This window comes from Apteryx rowi, unplaced genomic scaffold, assembly GCF_003343035.1.
Source record: "Apteryx rowi isolate R43461 unplaced genomic scaffold, aptRow1 scaffold_380, whole genome shotgun sequence".
Lineage (NCBI taxonomy): Eukaryota > Metazoa > Chordata > Aves > Apterygiformes > Apterygidae > Apteryx > Apteryx rowi.
In genome coordinates, this window is record NW_020450308.1 from 695,392 (window position 1) to 721,170 (window position 25,779).

Sequence of the window (25,779 nt, forward strand, 5' to 3'; positions counted from 1 at the left end):
CATGTAGGCAAGCCCTGAGGTGAACAGCATCTGCATTTACTAAGTAAAACATTTATGCTAAAATGATTAAGTGAATTTCTTCCTATTGTTCAGAAAGAGCAGTGCAATGTTTTAGAAACAAAGAAAATACACTTTAATTGCAAGGGACAGAATAAGTCCAAAGAAAGTAACTTTCAGATAAGAACTGCAAAAATGATGCATTGATGGTGTAATACAATGATAGAAGAATCTGGGGACAGCCCAAGATGAGTAAGGAAAATTATTTGGGATTTCACTTTATCTAAAGATCTTCTCACCGAGATAGATGCAACCTTTGGAGTCTAATGTTTTATGCCAACCTTGTAAGAAATCCAAAGTCTTTTTCTTTCTTACTAGAGTAAAAATGTTACTTATGGAATGTTATGTTTGAAATTATCTCTAATTTTCTTTCATGCTCTTGCTGTCTTGCATGTATTTTCTTTGAACATGATACCCATAGCCCTGGCACATTTGCTACATATAGAAATAAAATAAACAAACAAAGGTAAATAAATTTTCAAAGGAAACAGCAGAAATGCTTTTCAGATCAGCTGCTGTTTTCAAATACAAGCCAGCAAGGACATCAAAAGAGCAGAAAATCCCTTGTAGGCAATGCTTTATCTCTTATTTCCTAGAGAAGTGCCAGACTCCCTAGATACTAAAGATACCTTTTATTTTAAAGGAAAACAAATTATTTTAAATGTAACTGAAGTATAAATATTTATTAGGGCTCCTCTGCATTTGGTTTTCTGAATATGAATACTCCCAAAGTAATATTTCCTCTGAAATTTTCAAAGGCAAGCCAGTGAACTTGACTAAGAATTGAATGTAACAGTTGCAGAAACTTATTTAAAATTTTTCTTTAAAACCTTCCTACCCACCTTCAACAACCTGCGTTTTGCCTAGTTTCAAACCACAATGCTTGGGCCAGGCTGAAGAAAAACAGCACCTTAAGAATAGGGAACTCCACCAGCCTTGACCTATGCACCTAGGATCAGACAAAGCTAATAATGAGCCTGCGCTGGCTTAAGTTTGAATTGCTAGAAGACAAAACCAGGAGATCAGAGGAAGCAGAGAAGAAATCTCTCTGCTATGTTAGGAATGATATTTTGAAAAACAGCTCTTCAACAAAATGATTTGACTGTTTTCATGCAAAATAACAAAATCCATTTTGACTTCTGTTACATTTCTTGGGCAGCTTATCAGCCAACACGACTTGCTGTAAAAAGCATCCTGTATCTCCTCAGCTAGTCCCCCTGTCCCAGCTTTATGGGTTCTGCTACACTAAATAAAATTAGTCTTTCTTCATCCATCCCACCCTGCAACCATTAACAGTGACAGAAATCACCTGTAAGTTGGGTATCTTCTCCCTGAGCTGGCTCTGTCAGTATACTATTAGAGCAAAGGAATAAAACCCTGCAATAGTGCTCATGTATGCACAAAGAGCAGTCTGTGATGTTTTATACTGTCACACAGTAAACACCGGGATGGATTGAAATACCTCTGTGGTTTGTTAGTTGTGTGTCTGAGCTCTCATTATCCAACACCAATGAGCTGCTGAAGTCTGCAGCCAAACAAGGTACAGCCACGCTGACTGATGGCCTCCACGGAAGAGAGAAGACCACTTTCATCGGGATGTGCACTATCAGGTTTTTCCTCCACATTTGCTGATGGCTAAAGCACACACGTGGCCAGTCACCAGTGTTCAGCAGGTATGTGGCCCTCCATTGAGTCACAGTAACTCAGCGGCACGTGTCTGACCCTAGGTATTACTGAACAAAGCTTGTAATCAGCAGCAGCTGATTTGGTCCTCGGGTCTCTTACCAGATACTGAAGTCGCTGGCGTTCAGTCTCTGGAGTGAATTCCGAAGACATTGGAATGACTTCACCATTTCGGATTATTATAGCCCTGTAATTGTAATAAAGCCTCATCAGTAGAGGGAAAAAAAAGAAAAGAAAAAGAATAACAACAGAAAACCATAAGGTACAGTCAGATGCTTATTCTCTGCAGAGCCACAGTAAAATCAAGTTATTTCTTTTCTACTGAAGTTATCAGTAGAACAGAATAACAATTCCTGTCCTGCATCCTTTAGGCTGGATAACAACACAGTATATTTGTATATGCCAAGTTCATTTCAAAGCTCACAAAAGCACGGAAGCAACAAAGACAAGAGTTATTTCAGTTGATGTCTACAGGGTATCCTTATTAGTGAAATCCAGACACCCAGAGGAGATGCTGCAGAATCACTGACTGTAGAACAACTCTTTGCAGGATTTAATCCCAGTTGTGGCTGACACTGCCTAAACTATGGCTTCAAATGACTCATGCAAGCCACTTTCCAGTTATTGATTGGTCATATGTCATGTCAGAACATTTCTAGTCTAACAGCAAATGGAAATGGCAAAGCAAATCCTGTTTAACACAAATCTAACTAGCTACCTGCCAAAAGACGACAAGTAATGAAATGACTATAGATCAGCAAGAAGATTTCACATACATTTCTGCAAATGGCACAAAGAAAATTCTCTCAAACACCTGTCTGTTGCCTCTTAAAAATCTGCTACGCTGCATGCAAAATGTGGTCTGATTCTTCCCTGGTTCAATCCCACTGGCTGAAACGCAGTTTCAAGGGGGAAGAATTTACTCAGTGTTCCTGCTGTATTTATTGGTCAGGTATTCACTCACAGAATTTTATTCTCTTACCTTTCTATTATTTATGCAGTTCTGTAAGTATAGCAACACTTGGTGCTTTAGAACAGCTGGATGAAGCATATACCCTCTCAAAGATTTTAACACCTGATTTGGAGCTGCTTCCCACCCATCTGCAGATTAATTCAGCATTTGGATACTAGCAGTGTACCAACTCTCCTCTTGAATTACCACAGAATTTGGTTTAGACAAAACAGATAACCATCACTTGGATTCAGATTTCTACAAATTTTAATTCTTCTCCTTTCTGTGATCTTCTTGTCCTGTTGTTGTGCTATGTAAATTTTAGATTAGTTCTCTTGATAATTTGATCAGTTTGCTGGCATTACTTCTATACCAAGTATTCTAATGGCACTGCAGTGCAACCAAGAAATACTGTAGACACATGAACACTGAAAACCCTTGTACAAGCCAGCTTTGCAAAATTAGTGGCACTGTGCATCTTCAAACTCATAACTTTCCAAGTGTTCCAGATATGATACTGGATTAAATACTCTCCAAACCACCACCTAATATTGCTAGCATGCAAATGGAAAGAGCACTGCTGAAGAGGAGAGGAACTATCCACATTTCTAAGATTCATGTGGCAAAAAATGGACAGGTGCAAGACTGAGCTGCAGTGGGAGAGGTGGGAAAAGGGTTTAATGATGGGAGAAAACAGCTGTTCTTTGACAGATAAGTTTACTGCTTCTGGACTTGCAGCACTTCTTTGCAAATGACCCTATGTAGTGATGAGAGGAGGCTCTTACTGGCCCTCCTCTGCTCCAATTAGAGACAATTTTCTGTGCATGAAACAAGACAGACATGGTGGTTATAACTCTTTAATTTCTTGGGACAAATTTGTGCAGAATTTTTGATGGAGTTTTTCCCCTCTTTATGAGATCTGAATGTATTATAGGTTTACAAAAATGCCAACCTGATAAAATATAATAAAGGTTTGCTGAAAACTGGTCTTCAGCCTTAACAGCACGCTTGGATGCTTGATCATCAATGCTGATGCTCTGAATCATTTAAAAAATGAATCAAGAACACAATCACCTATTTTCTGCAATGACATCTTTGCTTTTAGTTTTACAGCTTTGAACTACAGCCATTTACTCAAAGACAGCAGCCAGGTTTTATAACCTTTTCATGTGTAATTTGACTCACTGGTGTAAGCCTTAGTTTAAAGGAAGGGTCTGTGGGTTTAGCACAGAGACAAGTACTCTGGCAACAGTCTTGGCTAGACTGATCAAAGGATCTGATCAGATGGTAACCAAATTGCCACATACTAGTTTAAAACAGTCGTAAGGAGCCTATTGATCCTGTGTTCATCTGAAAGAGCTAGTATAAAAACACACACTGATGTAATTGCTAGTGTGTCAGGCTAATTTTTTAATTATTCTTTGCTTCCCCACTAATCACCATCACCAATGGTGATTAGGTACAGTGCTCTGTACCTCAAAGAGCACTCGCAGAAGTTTGGGATTCAGCTTTTTCTTTGTGCACACTGACATGGTTCCTATATACTTTGATAGCTATCTTTCTCACTTCTATGGGTAGAATTGGGCCTTGAGGGACTAACATCATATAAAAAGCAATTCAGAGGTGAGTGGGTCAACCTTTCATGGCTTAACTTATTTTCACTAGAAATTGCAGCCATCTGGGATGAAAAGTACAACCCAGCACAAAAACCTTGGGGGGGGGGGGGGAATTAAAGCAAAGATGTTGATAAAATAGAGCCTCAGTTTTATGCTTTTCATTACTGCTTCCAGTGGTTAGACTTTACTTAACTTGAGAGTTACAACTGCTCATAAGAGTCAAATGGTTTGATCTGAAGAATTAGACAGCTCTAGGTGTCAGTAATGGGAGGGACAGAGGCATAGCTACACAGCTCTGGGGGGTTCATTACCCCGTTACCGGCCTCTGACTTCCCGCACCAGCTATTTAGCAGTCTCATGATGGCAAGAGATATCTCTGACCATTTAGACGACAAAAAAGGACTTATGTGCTGGCAGCCTCACCTGAGAGGCTGGGCGTGAAAGCTCCAGGCCAGGAGCCGCTCTGCTTGGCCGGATTTTTTCCTGTGACTTAAGAGATGCCGAATCAGGCCCGAATTGGGCTTGGAGACTGCACTGCCATCTCAGTGACCTCGCAGTGACCGAGCTGCCAAGCACCGGCTGAACGCTTTTCCCGCAGAGCAACCTCCCGGCTCCCAAATTCGGCAGCCCAGCAACACTAACGACCGCTCGCACAGTGGGTGGCTGGCCGGTGCTGGAGTTAAGGGCATGCCGGCAGTCACTTTTGAGGGGCCACCCCAATTGCCCCGTTCTGTGGGAACATTAATTTTGACTTTACGCTTCCTAAAGGACGACGCAAACAGCATCGTGTTACACGAGCATTGCTGCTCCTGCATGGAGGACGCAATGAAACACAGCACTCCGAAAGCGTTTAGCTCCCCGCGCATTGTGCAAATACGGATGTATTATTTTATACCAGAATATAGCTGTCCCATTAAACTGTCAGAAATAGCTACGTAGGAAGCCAGAGAACTTGAAGAGATGCAGTGCCCAGAGAGCATCTGATTCTGCCATGTTTAACAGTGACATTTTAATTTCAGCCACACGGCTGAGACACATTATAGCACAGCCACAGGGCGAGCCTGCCAGAGCAAGTCGGATGATTCATGCCAGTAGGGAACAAGTATGTCAACAGCAACAAAATATTCCTTGATGACAAGGTTACTTCAGACCCGTACCAATCACTAATTTATATCAGCAATGAAGAAGTAATAAAAAGAAATAAACAGAGGGTTTTTGGCAGGAAAGGAAATCAGGAGTCACAGGCCTGCAGCCCCTCAGTGCTTTGCCCCTCAGGCTCTGCGGTGCTGAAGCCCTCTCCGCATAACACCACCTCGGAGCAAGCAAACAAACCGCACGCACGCTTCTTAACCCCCGAGGCCACCGAGGCCATTAAGTCACTTGCTTTGATCCCCTTTAGAAACATAATCTATAAATTTCACTCCGTCCTCTCCCCTCTTCTGAATCCAGCCACTTAACTCCCCATGAAAGGTCCCCACCCAAACAGAACCACAGGACTGCACTTACCCTTTCGTTGCATAGATATGCAGTCTGCACACAGAAAGAAAGTTCACTAATTTGGAGCTGGTAAATATTTACAAAAAACAGGATTATATTAAAAGAAAAGAAAAGAAAAGAAAAGAAAAGAAAAGAAAAGAAAAGAAAAGAAAAGAAAAGAAAAGAAAAGAAAAGAAAAAAGAAAAGGAAAAGAAAAGGAAAGGAAAGGAAAGGAAAGGAAAGGAAAGGAAAGGAAAGGAAAGGAAAGGAAAGGAGACCAAAGCACAGCTGAAGTAGTTTAAAATGGAACAAAACAAAACTGTTTTTGTATCTCTTTTCCTGCCACTTCACTCTGTTACGAGTGTTTCTGATCCAGAAAATCCCGGTCCTGAACAACTAAATGCGTGCAAGTGATGTACCAGTACTTCAGTCTGTAAGATGGTACTGACAGTCAAATCAAATTCTGCAGTGGGCTACATCCTCTCAGTTGCAGGCAAATGAAAAGAAACATCCAGAGCCCAAAAGGCTGAACAAAAAATACATTTATCTTTTGGATTGACATAACTGCGTAGTCCACAGTGACCAACTAGACTGTTGAATGTATTTCAACATCATTTGCACAGAACCTTAACTACATGCTTATTTTCTACATTCAGATTTGATACTTTAAAGCAAAATTTGGTGTTTGAGGATATACCCCCTTTTAAAGTAGGTGGTGAATGAGGCAATAAAAGGGTAAAAATCTACTACTGTGCTGTAGTGGTGGTCCCACAGTCAAGACATAGCAACAACACTGGTATAGAGAAAATATCAACGTATCAATTACTTTTGTATTTTTAATAGGGATAAAGCATCCACCCTTCCTTGAAGCAAGAAGGATTTTTTTCTTGCGTGCACAAACACAATTGGCTGAGAATTGCACTGCATCCTTTCTGGGTTTCTTATAAGAAACAAAACAGGGAAACTCATACATTTTAGAGAAAGCTATTGTTGGTTACTCTCATTTAATCATACAGAGAAAGAAACACTTTAGTGAACAAGGTCAAAAGTGTAATTTCACTGCTGTCCTGGGTCTATTGGGATTCTGGTGTTCAAAACAAAGAGGCACCTCCTACTGTTGGGAGTATTCAGGGGACACCCTGATTCCATTACACACTTTTTCAGTCAAAAATGATTTGAAACGCAACATTAAACTGCACATTTCTACAATGGAGGATAAAAATCTGGTAAAGGTGACAAAGAGAGACCATTTGGAAAACCCTTTTTGACAGCGTATATCAATTCCAAGCCACAGGGAGGATGTATCCATTTTGTCAAAAGGTGTTAAGCACTGTGGACTCTGTACAGATGAAGCAGAAGTGTCTGGCCTCACTGAAGAGGTATTAGAAATATGTCAATGGATAATAAAGAGGGATTAAACTGACAGAAAGAATAAGGCAGGGTTTTATAACATTCAAAGGGGAACCAAGCAGTAGATTTTAATTACGTATGTCACAAAATAACTGAGAAAAAATGTAAATCTCAAAACTATGGAATTAGTCTACATAGGTACTTGTTTACTACGGTAACTATATATACATACAAATATACATATACTTAAGGAAGCACAATGCTAGTGTCTGGTGGACTTCGAACAAGTTTTTTTTTTTTTTAACTTGCTAAGAAATGAAAAATAATTATAAAAAGATTCAAAATAATGTTTATTATCTCTCTCAATTAAGTACTGGAACTTACAGCCATTATGATTACTGATGAGTTTCAATATGTTCAGCGCTGGCACCTTGGTTTCACTTATTACTAACTGGATTACCCTCCTTAATCCCATGCAGAATCATTTCTGTGTTTCTTTATAAGCCTGGTGAACACCTCATTTTATCAGCAATAATCATGGAACTATAGCACAAAGCCTTTAAATGATTTCCTTAATTCTTTGAATCAAGGCAGACTGAGGATAGTGAAATAAACCATTATACAAAAATTTAACCGGCATTTAAAACATGTCCCACTGATGCCATGTCCATCACCATAAAATTCAGAGGTGAAAGCTGCAACCCTCAGCAACACCGATGGCAAAAACACCTTAGCTGCTCCCCATCCCCAACACCCAAGCGATGCTTCATAAATGCCCCACTCCTACTCAGCATCTCTAGCAAAACGGAAACAAGCAACAACATGGGGAGACGTCAGAGACGATTAAAATCGCCTCTGCCATTATTTTCCATCTACTGTCATTCAAGGGTCCCGTCACCCTGGTTTCACCACATTTATCAGTGTGAACATCAGGCTGTCCACAAAAACATTATGACAGACTAGAAACACTGGATCATTTCTTTCAACTGAACAAAAAGTCAGCATTAACAGGGAATGCAGTCTCCCTGCTAGTGGCTCTTCCTGTGACAATTTTGTCCCATCTCATACACCGTGGCTAAAGCAGACTGCTCAGATGCATTCATTAATGGCTTGAGGGAACTTCTGCTCCCTCCAGCCAATAAATGGTGCAAGAACTTGCCTTGGTTGGCTATTGCACAAAGGCAGGGTTAAAATAACTTCCTGCACCCGTGTGCTTTAGTATTTCCTGCACAAACAATGAGGGACTCCCCCAAACTTTTGCCAAGGCCTTTGACAGAGTCCTACTCAGCAGCAAGGGGCATCTGCCCAGAAGAGCAGCTGCGAAGCTCAGTCATGCTCTGCAAGGACCCTGACATGGGGCTTTCACAGGTATCTGACTCAAGGGCCTCTTTTCCTTCTTTGCATCCGTACTGAGCCAACTGCGCTACACTGCTCTTGCGATAACATAAGCATCTCCCCATGCTTTTGCAAGAGCTGTGGAAAGAAATCACACAATCCTGTCACTGCAAGGAACCTGGAGAGTCTTCTTTCAGAGGCACTATGCAAGCAAGCAAGCTTTTCTTTCAGGCACGCATGTAAAACTTTATTTTGTTTCAATTTACCTGCCTCATTCACATTACATTCCAAATGCTTATTTAGTCCTTTCCAAGGAGAAGGCCTCTGTACAAAATGAGGGTGCTGATATACTCTAAAGCCACTCTTTTGGTGGTCTGCTTTTACTAAATGAATCATATTATTTTTAATAAAGGATTACAAATAGGCAAGTAGAAGCTATTTCTCATAGCAAAATAATATTCATAGATTTCCACGGAAGGGCTTACGTCTCATTTACACTAGCACCCGAGCCAGTCAGCATCTTCCTTACTGCCAAAAATAATAAAAATCTAAGTTTTTAGAACTGTTCTCACATTCCATCTCATGTATTCAGCTAACAACTTAGTAAGCAGCAGTTAAAGGGATTTTCTACTCCTGAAGACCTCCCTCTGCCCTATATATTGCATCCAATCATTACAGGCACTTGCCCATCATCAACTCTGTAAGTAAATTAATTCAGCTGTTTCTATACCACCATCATTTTTTGATTTTAAATTAAATATAATACTGAGTTTGCAGGTTGTCCACAGAGGAGACAGCCTGGAGAAGACACATCAGCCTGAGATTTTTGACACCCGGAGCCGCATGCTTCCAGGTCTCAGAGTCTCTTTGGCTGGGTGCAGCTCCATTCCCATGAGACTCCCTCTTGAATCCCTTGCTCTAGTTTAGCTCCTCAAGTGTCTTGCTGGTCTGATGTAATCCAAGTCTGCAGTTATTACTGTTAGTAGCATTTGGCTAATTATTAGCCAACTGGCCTTACTAACAGCGTTTCATTTTAGGGCTAATTATATCATTTTTTGTACTCCTACCTCATCACAGTAGATTTTCTAATGGGACGGTGCCAGCTGTCTGTATGCAATACTTCACTGTTTCGGCAAGGAAAGTAACTTTTGCTACTGAAATATCTGTCAGTGGTGACTTTACATGTTTACACATATACTTGTAGTATTTTCTACTCTGGTTCCAGTTGTACTAAATTAAAAGCCAACTAACTCAACTAAAACATTCTGGAATGAATTGTGTGTTGTAAGATATAAGATGTAAACCAATTCTGTTGGTTTCTGAACATACTGATCTTCAGAGGACCTTGGCAGCCAGGCAGCTATTACAAACCTGTTTACAGTGAGTGGACCCTGCTGGCACATGAAAAGTGCCTGCTGGTGACTCCAGCATGCTTATATGGGAGATTTACTGCCCTCATGGGATTCATTCTGCCCGTCATGATATCAGCAGTATTCAAACCAAGAATACACTAAGTCCAAGGTCACAACGATGATACACCACTGTGCTTCTGTATCATGGCTGAACAACATGCCACCAACTATTTAGGCCATGCCAGGGAAACGAACAAAGCAGCACAGCCACCTCAGTGGCCAGCTCCAAGCCTCTGGACTGGCATATGGGGAATCAAAGTCTTTTTTTTTTTTTTTCCCCTCCTTTGCTGTCCAAAATATCACATTCATATCCAGGATGAGTTACTATGGTAACTAAACCTGGGTTTAGTGGACGAAGGAATTGCTATGCAAGTCAGTGTTTATTTTGCCAGTATATGGCTGACCACAGAAGTATGGCATTTTCCCCCCACCGATCTTCGGTGATTTACCAGTAAGGAAGAGCCCAGAATGACTGTGGCACCTAAAGTGTTAAGACTATCTTGATATCAGCTCTTCTGCATACGTAACTAAGCGGCAGTTACAGAATACTGGAACAAGTTGAACTGAGAGATAAAAGCACATTGAAAGCCGCAGTCTGCTAAACTTGCGTCAGTGAATTTTTACCCAAGTCCTGCTTCATTCGTACGTTCAGAGCTGAGAGGGGAAGCCCTCACTAACAGCTCCAGGAGCGGGGCTCAAGCTGCACTGTCTAGATGCTGATGGGACAGCACTGCCTGGCTCCTTGAGTTCAGGGGCTGAGAGGAGCCTTCCAGCTGAGAGGAGCCTTCCAAGCGAGTTTGGGGAACTTCCCCTGGTTCCTCTCCTGCGGTACTGACTGAAGCCTAGAAAGATGTCAGTGCTCCCAGCCTGCTTGGCAGGCCTTAGCCGTGGCCCTGTAAAACTGAAAGGAAGAATCCACGAGTCTTTCTGCGGTCAGTAAAAAAGGCACAGATGAAAAGATGGTTTTGAGCTTAATGCAGTGCACTGGTAGATCTGGGTTCTGGTATACCCAGTTATACCATGAGCTGCCCGTACTAAAGATCACAGGATCTTTATGCATCAATACAGGCAAAAGAGTGATTAAAATGGGGTCTCACCACCCTTGCTCATCTTGTCTCACAGACTACAAGCTCTGCAGACTACATATGCAACATACATTTGAAGACATTATTACAGTGGGAATTTTTCAATTGGTGCTTATATACACACCAATAAAAATGCACAGCAAGGGAATACTTTTACTTGCAGTGGTAGCAACCAACCTTTTTGTTCAACTTGGTTAGTTGCTGTTGTGTGTTCCCCCCCGCCAAAGTTTGAACACCTATGAGAATGAAAGGTAAAGAATATACTGCTTTTGGAAACTAGCACCAATGAACTGTGGCTTTTGAATTTACTGAGATTACTTGCATAGCAAAAACTCCTCTCCTTCCTCATAATCTGAAACGTAAGGAGTTCACGGGTAGATGTCTGTGTGGTTAGGACTGAAGACTTAACTGAGCGTACCACACATCAAAACTGTTTATAATGGCTTCAAAACCTGCTAGATTGCCATAGACATTGCTCAGGCATGAGCTCTCTCCCAGAAAAAACATGAGTTTGGAGAAGAGGCAGGACATTTGTTTTGTCTTCAAAAGCCTATGAACGCTGACTGCCAAATTAATCATTTCTGCCAAGTCACTGTTGGATATAACGTGCCAGTACTCTGGAACTCATCATCTGCTGGATCGGTAGAAAACACTCTGCTTTCTTACCACTCCACGTTGAATGCAATGACTTATTTCTGATCCAACAACTCCCCCCCCCACACACATCTCTGCTAAAGTGTTTCCTGAAGTGTCTCCAAAAGCTTTAACCAGCACGAAATCCTGCAAGATCTGAGGTCACTGCTATTCTTATGTACTTTATGTTCTTATTCTCCTTGGAAAGAGGAGAGATAGTAAGGGAAACAGAAGTGCTTTCTGCAGGCCTGAGAGTCAGGCTTCCAAGGAAGGGAAGCAGGGGAACAAAGCGAGACGGGATTTGGCTGTATCTTCTGAATGTGACTAAGACGTCACATTCTTTTCCAGCATTTTCTGCTGGGCAGAACCAGACTTCTCCACCTACCAAACCTTAGTCAGTGAATAAGAATTTGTGTGGGAGAGACTGGCTTTGTTTTGAATCCAGTCTCTTCTCACTTTACAGGCTCCTGAGCAGATCAGGCTTTGGTTATCTGTTTCCCTGAAACAATTAAGCTTTTTTTTTTTGAGAGAGATTCTGTCAAAGGACTAATATCATCTAACAAGAGGACGTGCATATAGCTTGGCCAAAATATGGTCCAAAAGTGTTGTTCTGGCCTCTTGAGAGAAGGTATCACTTGAGGAATGGAAGTAACGAGAATTTGCAGGAGGAAGAAGAGCCACCACAGACGGTGTGGTTCCAGGGTGAAAAGGCCCTATGCACCGTTCATCTGCTGCTTGTCACATCTTAGGAGGAGATAGGAGTAAGAATGTTGTTCTAAATACTGCGGACTGATGAAGTTGAACTGAGTTAGCCTTTCCTCCAGAGGCCTCTAAGTACTAAGTACAAAACACAATTATTGTTGCTTATGCAGATGCAGATGTAAGGAGGCAAGAGGACTAAGCAGAGTACTCATACTATACACAGTTCAGATTAGAAAATAAGTAGTTAAGAAAAACAGAAAATTAAAGTTTCTTAAAAAAATACTATAAACCAAAGAGTACAGCAAAGGAACTCTACAACAGTAATATACTAGAACATTTTCTTAGTTCCCATCCTTATACAATGTTAAGATCATCTGGCAAAGATCACCCTTCTGAACTGCCTTGAGAAGAGATCACATACCATGAACACCACAAATAGATCAGAATCTTCAATTCTGCCTTTTCAAAAATTCCGCTTGAACTACAGTGCCAGGCTTCAGTCAGCAGACACATGGCTATTTCCCTGCCTCACTCATTGGTAAAACCTCATTAATCCCCCAAATTTCACTCCCTACAATGAGAACTATTAATAGGGAAAACAGCTGAAAAACACCATGATACAGACAAAGAGAAAGTAGAGATTTAGTAAGATTCAACACAAGAAGCAAAGGGGAAAGAAGCGAAACAGTAAACAAGGTGGAATTAAATTTTCAATTCACTATTTTATTATGTTGCGAAAAGTCAGGATTATAAATGCACTCTCCCAAATCTGGGCATCTGATGCATCAATAAAGTTGTTTATCCTGCACCCACATGGATCATAAAATCATTCACTCAAACTGCTATCATCCAGCAATCCCAAATGCCTGAGCATTAATTCTACACTTGCAAAAAGGAAGAGAAAACCTTCTCTAGACATGAGGATGCATGTTCAGCCAGAGGGTGAATGTGCCCTGAAGACATAAGCATAAGGGAAACAAGGAAGCAAAAAGATGATTAAAAAAAAGCAAAGTGATGAAGTAAAAAAAAAAAAAAAAAAAAAAATCCAGTCATTCTCCAAGCCTGTGAAAGCTTCTGAAACGTCAGAGCACTTATTTTGTCTTATCGTCTGCCAACAAATCAGAAAAGCCTAAAAATCCATTGCAGATTTAGTGATTGTTTCAGTGCCTATGGAAAAGTCAAAATAACTTGTGATGTTTTGCATCTCTCATAATGATAAAGGCAGAGCTAACTTAAATGGCTCTATAACACCTCCAGGTGTAACACAGCACAACATGGCAGCCCCTGTAGTCTCCAAGCAGCTCCTTGGACAGCCAACATGAAAGTCAGAACTCTTGTGCCAGAGATAGTTAATATGATTATACTGACCTAAGGTCATCGGAACGATATTGGGCAAATGTTATGTTGCATGAGGTTATACAATAATTGGGCAGTAATCAGTAAAAACATTTAAGTCCTTGGTTTACTATGGCTTCATCACTAGCTGTAAAACAATATACCAATAAAGACCACAAAGCTAAAAAGAAGTGAGATTAACGAGGTGTGTTATGGCAGTTTAGAGGTAAAAATCACTTTAGCAATATAAAAAAAAACAAAAAACCCCCAAACAATACTATTTAAAAGAGTGAGCAGAGAAAATTTAGTATTCCTTATTAAAAAAAAAAAAAGCAAGCTATTCAGAGAGTCTGGCCTAATTACCATAGTGTACATGTCAAATTGGTAAGCAAAGCACAGTGTACCAACGCTCACCAGAAAAGCATTATATATGGGACAGCTGACTACAGCACTATTAGTCCCTGTCTAGAGAGCCTTTTTGAACAATGTTAACCATCGAGAGAGAGAAAGAGGAACACATTAAAAAGCTTTGGCCAATATTCAGACATAAATTTGACTGTACAAGTAGGTATATTTATGTCAGAGTCCAACAATGACCAGATGAACCAATGGAAGTGGCTCCCTCCAAGTTGTTTCATCAGGCTCTGAAGACATCACCTCATTCTTAGTAGAATTCTGGTATCATGTGCCGTTACCATTTAATTATTATAGGACTGTGATTGCATCGTTAGCAGAAGTTTAATTATATCATTGACATTAGTGATGCCATAACATCAAGCTCAGTAATAGTTCATAACAAAACCTACAATTAGCACAATTTTTCTCCATTTTACGTCACCCAAAAGTGTTCAGCATGGAGAAGGCTAATAGTCCATACAGAAGCGAGCTAGGGCTGAACCTGAAAGGATTGCTGGCTGTTAATTTAGTAATATGGTAATTAAAATCTTTTCATGATGTAATTACACATCAACTACAAAAGGACAGCTGCTATACAACAGTGCCAGGGTACGTGGCATGAAATGATTAGATTTGAGAAGCTTTAGTGGTTAAACTGAATACCAGAGACCTAAGTCTGAGGTATAGCTGGCACAGCACAGAACAGCACATTATTATTCAAGTCCCATGCTCGGTGTTTCTTTAGTCTCATTGTGATAGTAACAGTTTGTTGTATATACCTTGGTCCTGTGATAGCAGAAGCTGTTCAAAACCCACCTTTATAAGCTTCAACTGTTTTGAAATTGTCTGGAATTAAAAGACCTAACTCTCTTTTGAGCAACAGAATCAGTACAAATGAGGTTTGCGTTGATACGTAAACATTTATTTCCCATCACTGCAGTATGAAACCTCCTCTCTCAGACTGCAGTCTGTGGGAAATGTAGCTTGATTTATTTGTAGGTTTTTCACCGGGGGAGTGGAGAGGGGAGAAAGAATGAGAACAGAGGAGAAGTGCAACCAAGTATGTGAACTCAGGGAAACTAAAGCTCGACTGAGGAACTGAGGGTTTTGGCATTTAGTTCTAAAATCAACAAACACAAGTCCCCTTTTTGGGGGGGGGGGAGAAAAAACAAACAAACAAACAAAAACCACCCCACTCTTCTCACCAAAATGTTTGTCCACTCTTGAGAAGTAGTCTCCTTATTATATTTCTCACTGCACTCATTTGTATCTGTACAAAATGCAAAGTTGACCACACAAGGCATGAGACAACAAAAATGAACATATTTTTCCACTGAGTAAGAACTTCTTGGCTACATGACTGGGCTTTTAAAAATACACAACTACAACATTGTGCACCCTGGCAGTAGGCAGACAAACTCAGAGATGTCTAAAATGTCCTTTTACTGATGAGCACCAACTTGGACGCGTCATAATAACTGTTTTTCTCCCCTTCTGAAACATGGGAAGCAGGCACTTGGCAGGAGAGTGCCTATTTTCTAGGCTTTAAAGGTTTTATTGAATGAATGAGATAAGAAAATCTAGAAGTGGGTATATTTGAAAGTCAAAGAGTTTGGGAATGCATAGAGCCCTTCCCAGCACAAGTAAGTTTTCCTTGAAGCCTGTCTGGAAAGAGCAAAACCAAAGTGCTTTGGATCTGGAGACCCTGTTACCTGTAGGATCTGAGGAATGAATAGAAAAGCTTCAGTCCTAGTCCCAACAAGACCTAGCTTTGCCAGTGGTTTACCTTCTCATTCCTGCTCTTCCTCTTCTTCTGAGGAGATGTTTGGATGGGCTTAAAGATCACTCAAAGCCTCCTGAAGTCTCAGTGGCTTTATCTACACCGGACGCTGAGGCCACTTCAAGATCACTATCAATGAGGTTTTCTACCCATGGGTATCAGGAGGTTGCAATGCAGCTGAGGCTGCTCTCCAGGGGCAGAGGAGGAATCTTGGACAGGAACTGGAAGCAGTCAGTCATTTAAGAAAAAGATCTCAGCTGCTCAGAAGTACATCCAGCATGGCCAGTTTTACATAGTATAGATGAAAGAGACTTATTAAGAGACAACAATGAGTTTTAGCCAACTCAATGGAAGAGACTCAATTGCTCCTCAAATATTACAGTAACACAGGCAAAACATGATAAAAGAGGTAAAATGTAATGTAGCCAGTGGTTCTGATGACTGGATAGGCACTCCACTTAAACATGCTTGCAGCTGTCCTCTGTGAGGACTAGTCCAACATTCAATGTGCAAAGGAGATTCAAACTGTCACTTGCCAAGGGGAACTTGGTAAACAATTTGTAATATATACACCAAATTCATCACATTAGCAAGAATCATCAACATGCAAAAAAATAGGAACTTCACGCACATCTTACTATCTACACAGTTTGAAGCAGCAACAGGCAACAAAAACCTTAGGCTGAAGCTACAAAACACTGCTCGAGCCCTGTCTCTGGAAATACATGGGTATACACAATACAAGCACGAAGTATGTGCGCACAAACCTTGAACACAATTAAATGCATAACTCTGCAGCAGTCTTCAGCTAAAGACAGGCTGGTTTTATACCTTTGCAGACTTACAATCATTCAGCTGCTTACTAACAGAACACAATGGTCCGTATCATGAACAGAACTACTGCACCAGGCCTGTTTCTTCTGGCAGCACTCTGCATAAACATGTGAAGGTCTGAAGTGGTGCAAGAACAGTCTTATTCCCTCTCTCTGATGGTGGCATGGGCAGAGCACGATACAGAGCGAAAGAGTACAAGTGAGAGATTTCCAGTATGCTCCTAGCTTTAGCTAAGTCAGAGAAAGCTTCTCATTTGTGGTGTTTAAAGCATTCAACTTTAACAAAAACACACACACACACACACTTCTGAACTACAGCATTCGGCTCTGAGGAATGGACAAATCCGTGAGACAGAACAGGACACAATAAAAATCCTAACCTGTGATAGTCCCTCTTCCTCCCCTCCTCTTTCACTGCAGAAGTAGCAGCTATTTGCTTACAGATGACCAGCTTCAACTATATCAAAATTTGAGAGCCAAGTGATCTTCCAAGATATCCTTCCAAGGGCTGTGGAGAGGGGCCATAGGACTTCCTATTGAACCAGTCTAGCTCTACCAGCTCTTCCAGTTTTCAAACACAGTGATCTTACCAAACGGTGCTCGACAGACAATTCAACTACACATCCAAGGTCTCCTCTGTTTGATTGGCTATTCAGTGATTTTGCACTACTCTACAGCCATCACATCATCCAGAAACTGCTACAAAGAACAGAAGGATCAACCCCTCTGAATGCATTCACCACTCAACTAGATATCAGAAGTCTATCACTGCCTTAAGCATTAGGTTTTGTGAGAACCGGTAAGTGTTCTGGTCCTGCAGCAGAACTGCATTGTGATACTGCTTGCCCCTAAGGAAATCAAAACCAGTAGATTTGGGGGACTGGGGTGAAGGGAGAGTCAGGGAGACACCACAGTTGCTTACCTGCTATCACCAGCATTTGCCACGTAAAGCTTCCCCAACAAATACACCACAACAAGAGCTGTGCAGCCACCAGAAATATTATACACAGTCCTCTCTCGTTCTATTTGTAAATCCTACAAAAAAAAGAACAAAAATTATAAAGACAGTGTTGCAATTATGGTTTTAGAAAATGAAGATTCCCCTAAAAAGTGACCATCTTTCTTAAATTGCAAGCCCCACTTACTTACTTTACTCTTGCAGCTATGGCTACATGTTCATGGAGATGAATGGAAAGTCAAAGAGTACCTATTACTTATCATACAAAGCTGTTTGGGAAAATTCAAGACAGAAGATCATAAAATACAAGGCACCAAGGAATAAATGGCAAATCTGAGGGATGCAAGAGATTTTGCAATGGAAAAAGCACAATGAAGGCAAAGATAGATGTAGTTTGACAACTGGTACCTGATGATATAATTGCACAGTGCTTTACATAGACAGGAAATAATTAATGGAGACCTAGCTATGATGTGAATAACTACCTGCTCTCCAAAAGGAAGTCTAGGACTGTGGAGAATACACATTTACAAACAACAGCAAGCACACTGTTATTACAAGGCTATCCTTCAGAAGCACAGGGAATGAAGGCATGCTAAACTTCTTAAGGGGGGAAAAAAAGGTCAGTAGAACAGCATATACTGATAAATACTCTGCAGTCACAGACTTTCCAAGATGAACCATGGTTTCAGGTTGTGTGTCATCTCACTGCTTTCATGAGGCCATGAAAAGATTTACGTGCATGCACAGGCCCAAATTCAGGGAGCTACGTACCTACTCAAACAGTTTTGTTTGTGTTTAACGTCCAACTTTTAACTGATTCCAAGTGAAAGAAATATTAAACAAACAAAAAAAAGCCTTGCTGCTTACTAGAAGCAGAGAACACAAGTCACATCTATCACTGACAATCAGTCAAGCCCAGGAGTTTATATTGTCCCAGAAAAGCATGCAGATCATGTAAAAACATGTAAATGAGCTTTCCAGTACTCTATACATTTTAAACACAAATTGAATTGTATGCCAATGACCTGCCTCTTTGTTTAGCTTGTAATAAAAATGCAACATGTTACAAAGCACCCTCCTCTCCTATGGCCAGAATTAACCCCAATTTAAACTGCTCTTTCCTTGCAGTACTAGGATTCACACAGGGAGCATCACTGAACATGGCTACTGCAGGTGCTGGTTGATCTTTTCAGCTGAACCCTGCCTACTTGTATGCGTTTTTATTGCAGATGTATTTGTTTGCCTCTGTATGTGTGTATTCACGCACAGAGCTATACTTCAGCCACTTTGCTCTTTGCACTGAGCAACAAACAGCTCAAATTGTCTGTGCCTTGGGGTGTGCGATTTAGAGCTTTATTTTAGAGCTAAATTTATCTGAGGGAAAAGCACCACAACAAATGCTAACCATGACAGCTGCAATTTGACTGAAAATCTGCGGAGCTGAAAGAGGCCAGAGCCGACGCTTTGTTCCCTGCACATTTCAGAAAAGGGCGTATTTCTCAGGCAGCATGGATGCGTGGCGGCATGGTCCCTGCCTTCCCCGCCGCGGGAGCACGAGGGGCTGCGCTGCTGATAGCGCCGGTCACAAATAACACGATTCCTCGTGGGTCGGTTGGGGCGCGCGGGGCCCAATCCCATTTTCCGTGAATCCAGCCCGGGGGCCAGCGGTGCGGCAGTGCTGTGCTACCCCGCGAGGCCATCGCCCGACGCACCCGGGAACTGCACTCAGCCTCTCCACTGCTCGCTCTTACATATCAATTTTTTTTTTCCTTTTTTTTTTTTTTGTCGGTGGGGCAAGGACCAGGAAGAAGACACCTCAAAGCCAAAAATCAAATCTTACAGAAGATTTGCTCCTAGACATGGGCCTGTCATAAATGCCACTTTATATAATCTTGCCACAGAAAAGTTGATTTTCCTCCCCATGGCTTCTACACATCTTTAAATTAAGCCGCAAAGAACAGTTTAAAGGAAGCAGACGTTTCTAACCACTAAAATAATTTAAACTTAAAATACTACAGTGGATTTTCAAGATGCTGCCAAGAATTTAAAAAACCTTCATCTTCGCTGCTCAGTGTCCTTTGAGACCTTTAAACAAAATATGTTTCCTCACCTGGTTTCAACTCTGTCATACATATACTTTGCAAGTGCCAGAATGCCAAAATTAAATTTTATTTCTTTCAATAAGCAGAACTCAGAATCATTTGTTATAGGAGAGAAGATGAATAACCCTAAGGGGCTCATTTATCACAGTTTCCTTGACTTAAACTAGAGGTCTGCGTACTGGGTTCTTTGGAGAGTTTGAGCCTTAACACACAAAGATCTTTTTCTTTTTCTTTTTCTTTTTAACTTTCACTTTTTTTTTTTTTTTTTTTAAGTTACAAGTCTTAAGAATGACTCACTCAGCCAACTCTAAACGCACACCTAATTGTTGTTCAGAACTCAGGTTTACTACTGTGATCTACCAGAGTATATTCAGTTCCATTTTTAATTTGATATTACATACTACTTTTTTTTTTTTTTTGAGAAGAAGAAGGGGGGGGAACTTTACTACATCACAACCAGATTTGAGTCAGGAAAAAAAAAAAAGCCACCATGCCACTAATTCATTCTGATGTGGAGACAGTGGCTTTTAAGGAAATTCTTTATCATAGTGCTGCTGGGAAACTGGTGCAGCACACATTTTACAAAGAAGGGCAGAAACTCCAGGATGTCTCTGAAGCCCCAAGAGGTACCTGTCACTGTACAGGGCCTTAGTCTAGACAAAGTCTGAGTGCGTACAAAGCTTTCCTAACCTTCCAGCTGCAGAAAGATTTCAGAGCAATTTTTTTTTCTTCTTTTCCATAGTATATGCAACTCTTAACAGTAACAGCTGACCTTGCCCTGGATTTTTGAATCTCCATCATAGCAATCTGCTTGCACTGGAAGTGCTGGAAAGAATCAAATGATACATCTTTCAGCCCAAAGGGCAGCACATGCCACTCTCTCAGACCCTAATGGAGCTAGAAAACGTCACTCACCAAGTTGGAAATGGATACAAACTGCAGGCTGAAGTACCAAGGCCAAAGAAATAAAGGCTACATTAACAGTGGTGACAACACCTTTTATAGCTGCCAGCTGCTCTTAAAAGAGGATTTCTGCATCTCTGTTGGAGGTTATCATTTAACATCGAGAAGGCAGCTAACTCGGTCCCTGTTCTGCCCCCTCTTTTTAAGACGTGTGATCGAGACAGCAGTTATGAGCCTGGTATGCGTAAAAGTAATTTACACCTTGTAAGTCTGGTCTCTAACCCCCCTAATTAAGGGAGTGCAGGGAGAGGATGTCTCCAGAGGATAATCTAAACTATCTTTAGCTACATTTCAGGGGCATCAAGAGCAGGGGTTACTTTTCCACCGACTGCGGAAGCAGCCCATGGACATCACTGTCTCCCAGGTCAGTCGGCCCTTGGAGAGGACACCCTGCCACCCTTACGGTGCAGGTCTCCGCACGCCTGCCACGCCAGCATGCAGACCTGCGTGTCCCAGACCAGAAGCGCTGGTTGATGGTGCTAGCTAACGATCTCTTCTGAAGGAGAAGGAAGACTGCACCACGAGGGCAGTATTTTCCACTGTCGGAGGCTGCTGGTACCCCTGACCACGGCTTGCTCGTGCCACCTCGTGGACACCCGGCGGAGACGCTGCCGCGTGCCCGGGCTGCGGCGGACGGGCGGCAGCAGCCCTCCACGAGGCCGGGGGGTGCAGGGCCCCCGCTCTCCTCCTTCGCCCGTTCTCGATCAGCGCGTTAGACATGGCACAGGTCTCCAGCACAGCAAGCACGCTGCCGAGACGAGCAACGGGAGCCTCCGCAAGGCTGGCTCACACTTACAGGCGGTACCAGCGCTGCGGAGACCCGGGGGAGAGGAAGAAAGCAGCAAATGTGGTGGCACAGAAAGGCAGTGCAATCTTTACCTGATGCCAAATTTTAGAAATTTAGCATTTAGAAGACAGAGGCTAGCCAAGTGATCAAATTACCATATCCTCATTATAACAAGTTATCACATTACTGTAACAACTAAAGTAACTTTTTCATCTACACCTATCCTCAGAGCTGGGACCTTTCCTCTAGAATCTGAATCTTGCTATGACAGAAAGAAGCTTTATTGTCTACACACAGTATTTCGGGTATCTGTTAAAAAAAGAAAAAAAAATCATTTCATATGTTAGAAGCCTTAAAGTCAAAATTAACTCTTAAATCTTTTTTGACTCTGTCAAAAAAGGTATCAAAAGTTCTTGTACCACTGTTGCCACCTTTCACTTATTTCTATTGGTCACATAATCAGAGGAATTTTTTTTAAAGGGAAAAAAAAGTGAGACATATGTTGCGCTCTCAAGATTGCTGCCATTTTGATTTGAAGCATCTTGCAAAACCACCTGTCTAGATTTCATTTGCGTTGAAAGAATCTTAATGAAAAGCATGATTCAATGGATACAGAACTATACCTTTCCAATAAAGCATACAGCCTGGTTCTGTGGCATTTTTTAATAATTAATCATGGTTCAGTGTGGCATTGGTGCTTTCTCTCCTCAATCTTTCTTAAAGACAGATAGTAAAAAGATATGCATCACATGCATGCCCACAAGGTGAAATTCAGACAAGGGGCTCTACTTTGATGCTTTTATCCAGTACAGAAGTGCACTTGGAAATATCCCTCCTGGTTCCTAGAACTGAACCTATAAATACATATCTTAAAATGCACAAGATGAAAAATCAGAGGATTTGACTTACTATACATTCAGAACTTGAGCTAATTTATTTCCATTCAACCGGAATAACTGTGATCACTTAGAGTTACTGATATCGAGCAATTTTTTTGTTCATTTTAAACAGGACAGTTTATCTGAGAACACACCACAGAACACACCATACAAATTTACTTATCCCAGTTTCAGCACAAAGAACACTGTTGAAAAGCACTCCAAAGAGAGGATATTTTAATAGATCAGATTTCTAAGTTAGCTCCATGTCAGCTTTCCACACTTTTTTACTGCAAGTAGCTGTAAGACAAGCACTGTCCAAGAGAAATCATACCCATCAGAGAGAAAAATAATTTTGAAAAGCCATTTGAAAGGGATAAGTTACACTTCCTTTTACACTTGAGGCAAGGACAGGGAGAACTTAATTAGAATTCAGAAGGCAGCTGGGAAAAAAGTAATGGCATGCCGAACGCTCCCAGGAAGAAGGGGGACAAAGCCCTCAGATAAACCTGACAGGATGTATTTTTAAAAAAGGCATCTCTAACTACCCAGCATTTCCACCAGGTAAAAAAGGCTCCTTTGCAGTGGTGGGTGTTTCAGGAAGCAGCACTGACAAGCCTGTCTACATGTCCAGGAACATGAGCTTTCACCAAGTGCCAGGTGAAACGATACACTCTGCTGGCACAAAACCCTTGTAAATTATGCAACTCTCAGCTGCATTGAATTCACTCAACAACACCCATGATGTTCTCATACAGAGTAAAGCCTAATAAACAACATACTGTGGAGGAAGTTCAAAATTCTCATCCAAGAGCTACCAGGACTATAAACTAGTAGGAAGTTAGAGAGAGGTAGGAGGAAGCTTCCTACTTCTCTCTAGCCATCTACATAGTCATTATAGGCACAAATGAGACCCTGGAGTGCTGATCTTGTGAACTGCTCTCTCACACGGACATTTACGCAAAAGAAAAACATTCTTTTGCCTAAACCAATTGTAAACACAAGACACCACCCAGAGATTAAAGTTGACATAATTATCTGTCTCTCTCCTTAATTTGGACCTCTTATTTTAGAAGACTTCCTTTTAAAGTAAAAGACAATGTCAGGACTATATTGCATTGTGGTAACCACTTTGGATCACTTATGTAACAAAGACAGAAGATGAACTTCAGCCCTCTCATAAAAAACAAAAGTGGGAATTAAGATACCTGATCTGTAGTATGTGACCGAAGACACAGGGAGGATAATCAGATACTCTCAGGACATCGGCTTGGATAAAAGGGTAGATTACTAGGATCTGTACATGGAATACCCAGACAGCACATCTGTAATGAGCTGTACAGGCTTTCTACACTTCTGTCATATTACGGATTTTCCACCACTGCAATGAACCATGATGGGTCCAGTCCTACAGCAGTCTGGGACAAGTGGTAACTTCCATCCTCAATCCTGAATAGCACACAGGATCACTAGGCCGAACGCAGCCACCCTGGTCAAGCAGTCTATCCATATGAGCCCTCCTGAGCAGCCAGGTGTGTGGAAACGAACAGAGCTTTCAGCAAGGGAACTCTGCAAGCACCTACAGCCCTGCTGAGCCCATGCCTCTGCATGCCACCACCCACCAGGGCCAAGCGGGTCTGCGCTGCTCTCATGGCACAGTCAGCACGGGTAACACCAGGCCTCCTTCTGCACAGGTCCCACGACAAGCCCAGCTGCATCCGTCTTCTGGGTGCACACTGAACAGGCAGAGGCGTGAGCTCAAAACAAAGCAGAGCAATCACAGCCCCACTCCCTCGGACACGCTCAGGAGGGCAGGGTGGGAAGGCAGTCATCCACGCACTGCCCTCAGAACAAGGGCTACACAGAGCACTCAGAAACAGTGCTTCTTTAGCTCTCTTTTCCAGCTTCACGAAACTCAAATCTCTTTCCCACATGTGCAGCCAGTTTCAACAGAAGGAAGAGATAGTCATGTCACACACCCGACAGAGCCTGGCAGTAAAAGCACTCTTCTGGCCTTAAAACCTCTCCAACTGAAGCAGGAAATTGGTGTCCCTCTCTTAAGCATGCTCTGCAACCCCTAGGTAGAGCGGACAGGCAGTATCATCTCTTCCCTGCTTCCTCACTGAGGAGGGGAGCAAGCTAGTCTCCCTTTCTGAAAAGGGCACATTAAACTGATGGATTTTTGCATTTCCCTGTCTTTCTTTTCAGCTAGCAGAGGCTTAGTCTACTAGCTGCAGTGCGTCCAACCCTCATATAAATCTTCTCATATGCCACACACTGGATGATGCCTCAGTCTTGGCTGTGGATTTTGCTCCTGGACCTAGACACCTAAAACTTGGCCACTGCTGTGCCCAGACCAGTTGGGGATCTCTCTGCCTGCACTTTCTTGGGAGAAAGGGCAATCCAACAAGATGATCAGTATTCAGAATTCAAAGTGAAACACTTCTTTCTTACAACAACAATTGCAGTCTAGATGCATGTACTAAAAACTCACGTAGATCAGGAAAACAATGACCAAATCCTGCCTTTGTACTTCTTGTTAGACAAGAAATAAAACCTCTGGGAAACACTCATTAGTTCAAAAATCTTCTGCTCAAAAAGAGGCTTTCCTGAAAAACAGAACAGATGTCTCCTAAGACCTGATCCCCAAAGTACTCACTGGCAGGCCTAGTCTCTACTCTGGCTGGCAAGGATTATTTTTTAGAAAAAGAATTTGAAGGACAGAAGGGGAAGGAGCAGAGTAGCCAAGTCAGCTACATAGGCTCAAAGACAAAACATAGCCTTCTGTACAGCAATCAGTGGAAATTCCATTTCCATAGGGTCAGGATTTCTACTCAGTTATTTATGGTGCAACACAAGTAAAGTGGGTGCTAAGAACATGTTTCACGCTCCCCTCACCTCCCCCCCCCCGCCAAACAGGTCAAGAGCTCCACACCAGGCTCTCTATATCCACTATTCTGTCTTATGAGCCACCCCAACTCTAACATGAACTAGAGGTTATTAGATCAAGGAATCTTTCCAGTATTCATGTCTTCAATGTGACCTTTTATGATCAATTTATGCAGCTGTGGGTAACAGGAACAGAGGTCCGTGGTGCAGGGACACCTACTGAGAAACTTTTGCTGTTGTTCCTGCAGGGCAATAGAGCTTTATAAGATGCATATCCTTACGCACAGACTTATGATAACAATCAATGCTGAAACATACTACTGTGAGGCAGTGCTAACTTTTATCTTAAAAAAAAAAAAATTGAGCCAAGTTTCTAAAAGTCTTTTTAGCAAAGTAAACCATAAACATGGCAGCGGAGCGCTCTCTGGGATTTAAGATGAAATTCTTGCCTGTTTGACAGCACGTGAATCATATACAGAGAACTGAGGTATACAACAACTTTGTCAGAGGGAGAAGAACAGTTCTCCGCCTCACAGGGCTATAACAGGGTAAGT

The 25,779-nt window shown here is 41.7% G+C and overlaps 1 protein-coding gene across 1 annotated transcript in view; it reads right to left on the reverse strand.

Moving 5' to 3' along the window:
• Nucleotides 1-25,779, reverse strand: part of PPM1H (protein phosphatase, Mg2+/Mn2+ dependent 1H) — a gene marked incomplete at its 5' end in the record, with an annotated part of 71,978 nt that overhangs the window by 37,545 nt on the left and 8,654 nt on the right. Inside the window, 2 exons of the mRNA XM_026074193.1 lie at nucleotides 1,843-1,927; nucleotides 17,568-17,680. Coding sequence (XP_025929978.1) covers nucleotides 1,843-1,927; nucleotides 17,568-17,680 — 198 coding nt within the window. The remainder of the gene's footprint in view (nucleotides 1-1,842; nucleotides 1,928-17,567; nucleotides 17,681-25,779) is intronic.